General features: G+C 42.9%; 1 protein-coding gene across 1 annotated transcript; it reads right to left on the reverse strand.

Annotated features, from left to right (window-relative positions):
- Nucleotides 1-1,408: 1,408 nt before the first annotated feature.
- Nucleotides 1,409-9,324, reverse strand: LOC139533755 (cytidine monophosphate-N-acetylneuraminic acid hydroxylase-like). Its single transcript, XM_071332097.1, has 3 exons — nt 8,156-9,324; nt 7,831-7,922; nt 1,409-2,645 (listed from the first exon to the last, which is right to left on the reverse strand). The coding sequence occupies exons 1-3, from the start codon at nt 8,359-8,361 to the stop codon at nt 2,587-2,589; spliced, it is 357 nt and encodes a 118-aa protein (XP_071188198.1). The 5' UTR covers nt 8,362-9,324; the 3' UTR covers nt 1,409-2,586.
- Nucleotides 9,325-10,836: the final 1,512 nt, after the last annotated feature.

A 10,836-nucleotide genomic window follows, 5' to 3' on the forward strand; every position in this document is an offset into this window, starting at 1 on the left:
TAATAGTCACAACATAGCAAATATTAAGAGAGAAGCATAAATAATAAAGAGCATTACCTTGTGCAGACTGTTATGTTGACTTGACACTTTGGAATTTGAAGTTTAGACCCAGATGAGTCTTTCTTTGTGCATTTGCATTGAGCAGTGAACAAATTGTTGGTGCTTAACAAGAAGAAACAAGTGTTTGCCTCAGGAAATCCACTCGAAAGAAAAGAGGTTGTCGTGGCTGAATCAGAATTAGTTAGGTAACATATATAAATAAGATGTTTTAGATATCTTTATGCTTGTCATTAGAATGTCTTCTTTTGAACTATACTGTTGGCAGTTGAATTTTCCTTTCTCTTTAGGGAAAAGTCACTTGGGGCCCAGAGAGGGGAGGTCAGGCTAGTCTTTTACATGTCTGGTAATATGTGAATCATCTGTGAAACCATGTGAAGGGCTCCATTATGTCTGTAATCCAGTCACTCATAGGCGGAAATCCCAGGGGGGACGGGGGGGACATGACCCCCCCATCCTGGGAAAAATATGATTTGTCCGACCCAATATATTTGTAAACATAACTATGTAATTTCAATATTATTAATAATACGCAATGAATGCACTTATGCTGATTATAGACACTTAATAGCGCGTTTTTAAGTTTCAAAAGATTGCGACCACCGCCCTTTTCCTCACAATGGTTTGATCCACTGCCAGTTCCTTAGCTGGCAAGGTAAAAGAGGGTTCGTATCTACTGTGTGAAAGGCACTCAATGCACGTAACTGACATGAGGTTTATCTAGTCAATCGGCCATTGCAATGTTTTTTTTTATGTTGGCAGGGTTCACACACACACACACTAGCTGAATTTGCAGAGCTAGCACGCAAACTAAAGCAAACACTAACCATCAAGCTAGCTAGTACCTATTCCATTTATGTGGCGTCGTCAAAGATGGAATCTTTGCTATCGTCAGTTTATTCCAAGATCAGCATGCAGCTGTAGTGCTTCAAAGTTCCTGTGATAAGGTTAGCGATAAACTGAAGTCCAAACTGAACAGAACAGAACTACACTCTCTTCTACCATTGTCTTAAATATATTTAATGGTCTCGTTGCAAAAGCTAAATTGTCGCTAGTGAAGTTTTTTATTTTATTTCACCTTTATTTAACCAGGTAGCAAAGATTTTAGCAAACACCACAGAAACGGAATTGGTGCTCGCTAGCTTTGCAAATTCAGCTATTGTTGGAAGCCAGCCAATATGAAACAAACTATATTAAAATTACGAAAGGTTGCAGCATATGTTGTGTAAATGGTGAACTCATACAGCTGTCAACTCTTGTCACTGCAATCCGTTTCACATTTGCTAGCTACTGTGAACGCTGCGTGTAACACATCCGGTGTCAGGATAAATAAAAAGCAAGGTCTGCTAACTTTCTTTAATTATGTTTAATTACCGCAAACAATGAATGGCAAATGCAATTTTCGTATATACGGGTTCGCTGTATCACCGCGCAGGGTAAACAGGGAACTGGCAGGAAGTACGTAAACAGCTGTTCTTATACTGTGATGACGTAGTTCCAACGCGCCTGTTGGCCTATCACAGTAGAGGCTGAGCGCGGACTCTTGCTCCGCCTTTGGGGGCACCCGAACTTGTCCAAGCCCCTTGGCGCTTTTCTTTGTCCACATCTGGTTGCTGGGTAGAGTAGCTCCGTCTTGTGTCTCCCCTTGATTCTTCACCCAAACAATTCCTAATATGGTACTGAACAGTCTCTCAACCTCCCTGGTTGGCCTAGAGTGATGCACCCCTCCCCTCTCCAGACTGACCACAGCTTTTATGGCCTGTGTTGGTCAGTCCTTACACACCTACACACACACACCCATCTGTATTGTTTGTGTGTGTGTGTAACAAAACAATATTCATCTTCAAACAATATGCTAACAGGCTATAGTGCATAAACATAAATCCTAACACTACCTTTTAGATCGAAACACATATAGAATGATAGAAGATAAGATGATAGAAGCCCATCTCCTACTGTAAATAACCTACACACTGTGTGTGTGTGTAGCCAGCCAGCCAGGTAGAAAAATGGCAGAAAAAATAAAAAAGATCAGAGTATTTTTCAGTACACCAAAACGCAAAGTAAGAACCCTAGTAGCCTAATATCTCAAAGACTAGTTGATAAAATGTTCATAAGAAAGAAGTGAAATGCTAATGGAAATGTTTCACAATGATGTCAATAGGCAGAGCAGGCAACAGATGGCACACAGACAGCAGAGTTGGGGACAGATATGCAGGGACAGACTGGCAGAGACAGGGAGTCTCAGGTAAGTTTGTTGAGTCTTTGTTTGGCAACATTATGAAAGGTTCTCAAAATTATTTTTTGTAAAATAGGGACATAATTGGAAAATGCATGGACACCCCCACTCTCAACTTAAACTGGTGACTGAACTAAGATTTGTTTAAGGCAATTGTATTGCTGTTGTGACTAATTGTGTAGTTTTGGGTACCGGTAGTTATGAGTACGGCAAACACCTTATTTCTTTTCTAGGAGACAAACTGTGAGTCAGTGAGAGTGGTGAAAGGGAAAGAGCCAGGGAGAGAGACTTCAGAGAACAATGTCACAGCCACGGCAGGACCAGGTGTCACCCTTGTTGCCAGCACCACCTGTATAGGGGACAGTGGCACAGCATTGTTCAGTTACAGAGAGAATAAAGTAGACGGCGCACGTCAAATGTTTGATTTATGACCCTATGTCATGATGACGTGTGCATGCCCATATTTGGGCATCCGGTCAGGACATCCTGGCGGGAAGGGATCACGTGGTTATCCTGTTGCTGTTCTCACGCCTTAGAGCGAGTGCGAAAATATGTATATAATGCCTTTGAAATTGTCATGATGATTGACGTCTAGGGACCTCTTTGAACTGGGGGGGATGTGTTTTAACATTTCAAAGAGTATGACCCCCCCCCCCCCCCCCCTATTTTAATGCCCTTAGGGTTGTTGTCTATGAAACAGGAATGTCTGGGAGGGGGCTTGTGTGTGTGTGTGTGTGTATGTGTATGTGTGTGTGTGTGTGTGTCTCTACCGGAGTGTTAGAAACAAGGTCCCTTCTCAGTGTGTACATTTCAAGCTTTTAACAACAATAAAACAGCCATCTAAATAATGATTCTCAGCCCACCACACTGTCGAGATTCCTATTTTGTTCTCTTTTTTATTTGTACATGCACCGAGCTTCCAGGTGGCTCCAGCCTATGGATGTTCGGTGCATGTACACCGGGGGGATTTTGAAACAGGTAGATTACAACCGGTTAAGAAAAGATCATAAAGTTAATTTCAGATTCAGGTTTAGGGGGTAATAACTTTAGGGAAACCGCATTTCACACTATGTACAGTCATAGAGAGCCAACAAATCAAGGTGTAACAGGGATGAATGGATATTAAATGTACAACAGTAGTCTTCTGTAACAAGCAATACGTGTTAAATATGTGTCACAGTCAATCATGACAGCCTCTTTTTGAAAGGCCTTTACTTATTGTAACGATTCTCCTCTTCGTCTGAGGAGGAGTAGGAAAAGTCAGACCAATGTGCAGCGTGGTAAGTGTCCATAATTAGATTTTTAATAAATCAAATGAACACAGAACAAAATAACAAAAACACGAACAAAAAAACGAAACAGTTCTGTATGGTGAAACACAGAAATTAACTACCCACAACCCATAGTGGGAAAACAGGCTACCTAAGTATGATTCTCAATCAGAGACAACGATCGACACCTGCCTCTGAGAACCATACTAGGCCAAACACATAGAAATATAACACACAGAACAAAACATAGAATAACAACATAGAATGCCCACCCCAACTCACGCCCTGACCAAACTAAAATAAAGACATAAAAAAGGAACTAAGGTCAGAACATGACAGTACCCCCCCCCCCCCCCCCAAAAGGTGCGGACTCCGGCCGCAAAACCTGAACCTATAGGGGAAGGTCTGGGTGGGCATTTCACCGCGGTGGCGGCTCTGGTGCGGGACGTGGACCCCACTCCACCATAGTCTTGGCCCACTTATGTGGCACCTTTGGAGCGGCGACCCTCGCCACCGACCCCGGATTGGGGACCCTAACAGCGGGCCCCGAATAGACGGGAGACTCTAGCAACGCCGGAGTGAAGGGTGGCTCTGGCAGCTCCTGACTGACGGGCGGCTCTGGCAGCTCCTGACTGACGCGCGGCTCTGGCAGCTCCTGACTGACGCGCGGCTCTGGCAGCTCCTGACTGACGGGCAGCTCTGGCAGCTCCTGACAGACAGGCAGCTCAGGACAGACGGGCGGCTCTGGCAGCTCAGGACAGACGGGCGGCTCTGGAAGCTCAGGACAGACGGGCGGCTCTGGCAGCTCAGGACAGACGGGCGGCTCTGGCAGCTCAGGACAGACGGGCGGCTCTGGCAGCTCAGGACAGACGGACGGCTCTGGCAGCTCAGGACAGACGGACGGCTCTGGCAGCTCAGGACAGACGGGAGAACCTGGAGGGAGGAGACGGAGAGACAGCCTGGTGCGTGGGGCTGCCACAGGACCCACCAGGCTGGGGAGACCTACAGGAGGCCTGGTGCTTGGAGGAGGCACCGGAAGGACCGGGCTGTGGGGGAGCACTGGAGCTCTGGTGCGCAGCCTTGGCACCACTCCTCCAGGCTGGATGACCACTTTAGCCCGGACCCTCCAGAGTGCAGGCACAGGTTGAACCGGGCTGTGGGTGAGTACTGGAGATCTGGTGCATACCACACGCACCTCTCCCTTAGGCTCAATGCCCACATTCGCCCGGCATGGGCGGAGCGCAGGCATAGGACGCACTGCACCCTCCCAGCGCCCCGGAGACACAGCACGCAGAGCCGGCGCAGGGTACCCTGGGCCGAAACGGCGTACCGGAGACCAAACACGCTGGGCCGGCACAATACGCCCTGGCTGGATGCCCACACTCGCATGGCACTTGCGGGGGGCTGGCCTATAGCCCACCGGGCTATGAGCGCATACTGGCGACACCGTGCGCTTGACCGCATAACACGGTGCCTGACCAGTACTGCGCTTCTTCCGGTGAGCACGGGGGGTTGGCTCAGATATATCACCTGACTCCGCCAATCTCCCCGTGTGCTCCCCGCAAATTTCTTTTTTTGGGGGGGCTGCCTCTCGTGCCTGTTGCGCTGCCTTACCTCATACCGCCGCCGCTCAGCTTTCGCTGCCTCCAGTTCTTCCTTGGGGCGGTGATATTCCCCAGCCTGTGCCCAGGGTCCCTTACCGTCTAGTATCTCCTCCCAAGTCCAGGAGTCCTGAACCCGCTGCTCCTGGGTGCCACGCTGCTTGGTCCGGTTGTGGTGGGTGATTCTGTAACGCTCGTCTTCCTCCTCTTCTGAGGAGGAGTAGTAAGAAGGATCGGAGGACCAATGCGCAGCGTGGTAAGTGTCCATATTTTAATAAAGAAATAGAACACTGAACAAAAAAGTGAACGAACGAAAACGAAACAGTCCCGTATGGTGAAAACACAGACACAGGAACAATCACCCACAACACACAATGATAATCAGGCTACCTAAATATGGCTCCCAATCAGAGACAACGTCTGACACCTGCCTCTGATTGAGAACCATATTAGGCCAAACACATAGAAACAGAATAACATAGAAAAAGGAAAATAGACTACCCACCCAACTCACGCCCTGACCATACTAAAACAAAGACATAACAGCAAAACTAAGGTTAGAACGTGACATAATCCCAGTAAAAATTCCCTGTTTTAGGTCAGTTAGGATCACCACTTTATTATATGAATGTGAAATGTCACAATAATAGTAGAGAGAATGATTTATTTCAGCTTTAATTTCTTTCATCACATTCCCAGTGGGTCAGACGTTTACATACACTCAATTAGTATTTGGTAGCATTGCCTTTAAATTATTTAACTTGGGTCAAATGTTTCGGGATAGCCTTCCACAAGCTTCCCACAATAAGTTGGGTGAATTTTGGCCCATTTCTCCTGACACAGTTGGTGTAACTGAGTCAGGTTTGTAGGCCTCCTTGCTCGCACACGCTTTTTCAGTTCTGCTTTCAGGGCTTTGTGATGGCAACTCCAATACCTTGACTTTGTTGTCCTTAAGCCAATTTGCCACAACTTTGGAAGTATGCTTGGGGTCATTGTCCATTTGGAAGACCCATTTGCGACCAAGCTTTAACATCCTGACTGATGTCTTGAGATGTTGCTTCAATATATCCACATAATTTTCTCTCCTCATGATGCCATCTATTTGTGAAGTGCACCAGTCCCTCCTGCAGCAAAGCACCCCCACAACATGATGCTGCCACCCGTGCTTCACAGTTGGGAAGGTGTTCTTCGGCTTGCAAGCCTCCCCCCTTTTCCTCCAAACATAACAATGGTCATTATGGCCAAACAGTTCTATTATTGTTTCATCAGACCAGAGGACATTTCTCCAAAAAGTACGATCTTTGTCCCCATGTGCAGTTGCAAACCGTAGTCTGGCTTTTTTGGGCGGTTTTGGAGCAGTGGCTTCTTCCTTGCTGAGCGGCCTTTCAGGTTATGTCGATATAGGACTCGTTTTACTGTGGATATAGATAATTTTCCTGAACAGTATGACGGCTGCGTGGTCCCATGGTGTTTATACTTGCGTACTATTGTTTGTACAGATGAACATGGTACCTTCAGGCGTTTGGAAATTGCTCCCAAGGATGAACCTGACTTGTGGAGGTCTACACATTTGTTTTGGAGGTCTTGGCTGATTTCTTTTGATTTCCCCATGATGTCAAGCAACAAGGCACTGAGTTTGAAGGTAGGCCTTGAAACACATCCACAGGTGCACCTCCAATTGACTCAAATGATGTCCATTAGCCTATCAGAAGATTCTAAAGCCATGACATCATTTTATGGAATTTTCCAAGCTCTTTAAAGGCACAGTCAACTTAGTGTATGTAAACTTCTGACCCACTGGAATTGTGATGCAGTGAATTATAAGTGAAATAATCTGTCTGTAAGTAATTGTTGGAAAGATTACTTGTGTCATGCACAAAGTAGATATCCTAATTGACTTGCCAAAACTATAGTTTGTTAACAAGAAATGTGTGGATGGTTGAAAAACAAGTTCTAGTTACTCCAACCTAAGTGTATGTAAACCTCTGACTTCAACTGTACATATAGACATATTAAACATCTGACTTATTATTTACATTATGTTCCTCATGTCATTTTTAGACGGCCAAAGGAATGGACAGCTGGAGCTGGGCACTCAACTAACAGGACGCTGAACAGCTTCTACCTCCACGTCATAAGACTGCTAAATAGTTAGTTAGCCAATAGCTACCTGGACTATCTGCATTGACCCTTTTTGGACTAACTCTTTTGACTCATCACCTACGCTGCTGTTACTGTTTATTATCTATCCTGTTGCCTAGTCACTTTATCTCACCTATATGAACATATCTACCTCAATTACCTCATACCGCTCCACATCGACTCTGTACTGGTACCGCGTGTAACGTTACATAGCCAAGTTATCGTTACTCATTGAGGATTTATTCCTCCTGTTATTATCTTTCTATTATGTCTCTTTCTCTCTGTATTGCTGGGAAGGCCAGTAAGTAAGCATTTCACTGTTAGTCTACATCTGCTGTTTACGAAGCATGTGACATAACATTTGATTTGATGATCAGGTTCACACAATGTCTACAAATATACACAAGTTGTCAGAGAACACAAAAGATTAGACATACCCTTACATATGACCTAAAATGACAGACTAATTCAAAAGCCATTCAATAACCTTTCAGTTTGAGAAAATGGCAGCTCAACTTACCCAGCTCATCCTGTGTGAAGCTGTCGGGAGGGTTCACATACTGCATAGTTGAGACGTTCAGCTTCCAGTAGTGTTTTGTACATCGGACCGTCCTGTATCAGAAAAACCTTTCAGTCCCATTGAATAGATATGTTATATCTAAGCCTCGGTATTAAAGTGGAAGTTCAGGATTTTACAACTTGATGTTAGATGGTTCCTCAGCCTGAAAGTCGTCTATGGGCCAGGAGAAACTGTAATCCATGGTTCGGTATTCTCTAAACAGCCGCTACAAACTCCAGCTATCTTTAGTTGTAGAGTCCTGAACTTCCCCTTTAAGTCTACTTACCTTCCATCTAAGTCCTCTATGTCTTTGATGAACAGGCCTCCTTGGTGTTTGCATTGGTTCTTGCAGGCTTTCAGCTCTCCATTTTCTTTGTATATGATGTAGCACTTGCCATCATCTGGGCTCCTCTTAAAGTTGATGCCATCTTTGAGTGAGAACACCGCCTCAGAGTCCAGCGACAGAACTGTCTTTGAAGACTGGGCTGTCATTTGAGTGGTGGAATTGAAGTGCTGATGAGAAAAGTAGAGGAGTATAAGTGGATGGTACTCGTAAGAAGAATTTACAGGTGAACAAAACAGTCAAAACAGTCATAGATAAAGGCAACAAAAGGCAACAAAAAATCTATCAACCAGAGAAAATGTCTAACTGGCCTTATATCCTAATCAGCAGACAACTGTTCTGTAAACATCAGCCCCAGAGGCTTGTGGGAAGTCCAAACAAAAGTAAGTGACATTGCTACAGAATCACAGTGTTCAGACAATACAATAATAATCAGTGTGTCCTCGGTCCTTGTATCTCCAGTCTGGCATCAAACACTATCAACAGATGTGAGTTTAATCCATAACATACAGCATCGAGGCAAGTGACCATCAACTCGAGTATCACAAACAAAACACTGGAAATCGTGTATTACAGAAAGGGGAAATATATGAATATGCGGTACCACTTTACTTGACACCTAGTGTCATAACACGTTATGACACGGTCATAATCATGTCATACTATGTCATAACAGCTGACATAACTTGTCATAACCTGTCATAATATGCTCATAACACTGTTACATATGTTAGACCTGTTGTGACATATATTACGATATTTTATGGGTGGTTATGACACATAAGAGTTTCAAAACCCACAAAACCTACCACACAAGGCAAAACATTCCATTACACCATAGCCTACGTGTCAACAGTATTTAAAAAAATTGACTATATTAAATTATCATTGTAATTGCACACAAATTGATATCAGACATGCACTTACCCCAATACTCTGTTTCTGATGACTGGGATGAATGCAAGAGCAGAAGCAGGACAAGACACCTTCTTTTTGACAGATGACTGATATAAGGGCATGTACGTGACAGGCCTATCTGGCGTATATGATTATGATGGTCATAATGCTTCTTGACAGTGTCAAAGTGTATTTTCTTAGTCCAAGTAAAGTGACACAGGATGGTCACAGTGTCATAAAGTGTATTTTCTACAAGTTGTTTAAAATATGATAGAGAGAGAGAGAGAAAGAGAGAGAGACCTGAACCTACATTTTAGACAATAGCACAGATTCAAAGAACGAAACATTATACCGTTATATTTACATGTTCTTGGTTAGTTCAAATGATTAATATCTAAATTCAAACAAATGTCAGTTCCTCATAGAGTACTGTGACACTTTGGGAACTAAATATTACATTGCAATGTATGGAATTATCAGGAGCAGACCTGGGTACAAATACATGCGTATTTATATTTTAAATACTTATTTTATGTGTGAATATGAGTTGTGGTCAAAATTCACTACCTCTTTTAACATTTCCTACAAATAGCCTACTATCTGAAAACAATTTTCAAATATTGTTTCCAAACACATTCTTGCAAATACCCTAGGAACAAACAGAAAGTGGGTTCAAATGCGTAGAGTATTTAAATATTTTTATATTTCAATCATTTCAAATGCAGAAAAATGCTTTCCAAGTGTATTTCCAAATACATTTCGATATTCAACTACATGTATTTTCAAGTAAATACTTACTTCGAAATGTCTTTGAAAGTTAATGAAATAACCCAAATTTGAACATGGGTCTGATTAGGAGACATTTTTTTTGGTTGTAAGAGCAATCATCCTCAATTCATTGTTTTTTATTTCAGCTCATATGACTGAAATTCATCCAAAGTTAACTTGTAAACTTCAAATTCAATTAACAGTTTCAGCAAACCCTTTCTTTCAGGACTTGACAAATAAAAACAATGTAGAGTTATATTTGGTATGTTCAGGGATTTCCGGGATCCTTGGGACGTCCCTACCCTAAACCCTAACCCTAACCATAACCCCTAACCTTAACCTCGACCCTATTCCTTAACCTGAACTTCTATGGGGTAGGGAAATTGCAAGGATCCCGGATAACATAAATATTTGGTGTACAGCACACCGATACAGGCAGAAAGTGGTAAATATGATTCAAGGATAGATAAGTAGAGCACAAAATAATGTTTTTCAGTCAATTTTCTTTTACATTCATCTTTTGAACTGTTATTGTAATTCGATGTAATTCTTCTGCATTTTAATCTTTTGAGAGTTCACAGAGCTTAATTTATGTAAACTACCATGAGCAAAATATATAAATTAGCTAAATGTTTTAATGCTATTAAGTGCTATCCTCTGGGAATACAATGTACATCTCGCTGTATATGTTTGTAGCGAAATAAATGAAATTCAATATTATAATGTATTTATCTGTTAAACAACTTTTGCCTGTCATCTTTAAACAATGTACAGATCTTAATAGTCACAACATAGCAAATATTAAGAGAGAAGCATAAATAATAAAGAGCATTACCTTGTGCAGACTGTTATGTTGACTTGACACTTTGGAATTTGAAGTTTAGACCCAGATGAGTCTTTCTTTGTGCATTTGCATTGAGCAGTGAACAAATTGTTGGTGCTTAACAAGAAGAAACAAG

The sequence above is a fragment of the Salvelinus alpinus genome, chromosome 11 (assembly GCF_045679555.1).
Source record: "Salvelinus alpinus chromosome 11, SLU_Salpinus.1, whole genome shotgun sequence".
Classification (NCBI taxonomy): Eukaryota; Metazoa; Chordata; class Actinopteri; order Salmoniformes; family Salmonidae; genus Salvelinus; species Salvelinus alpinus.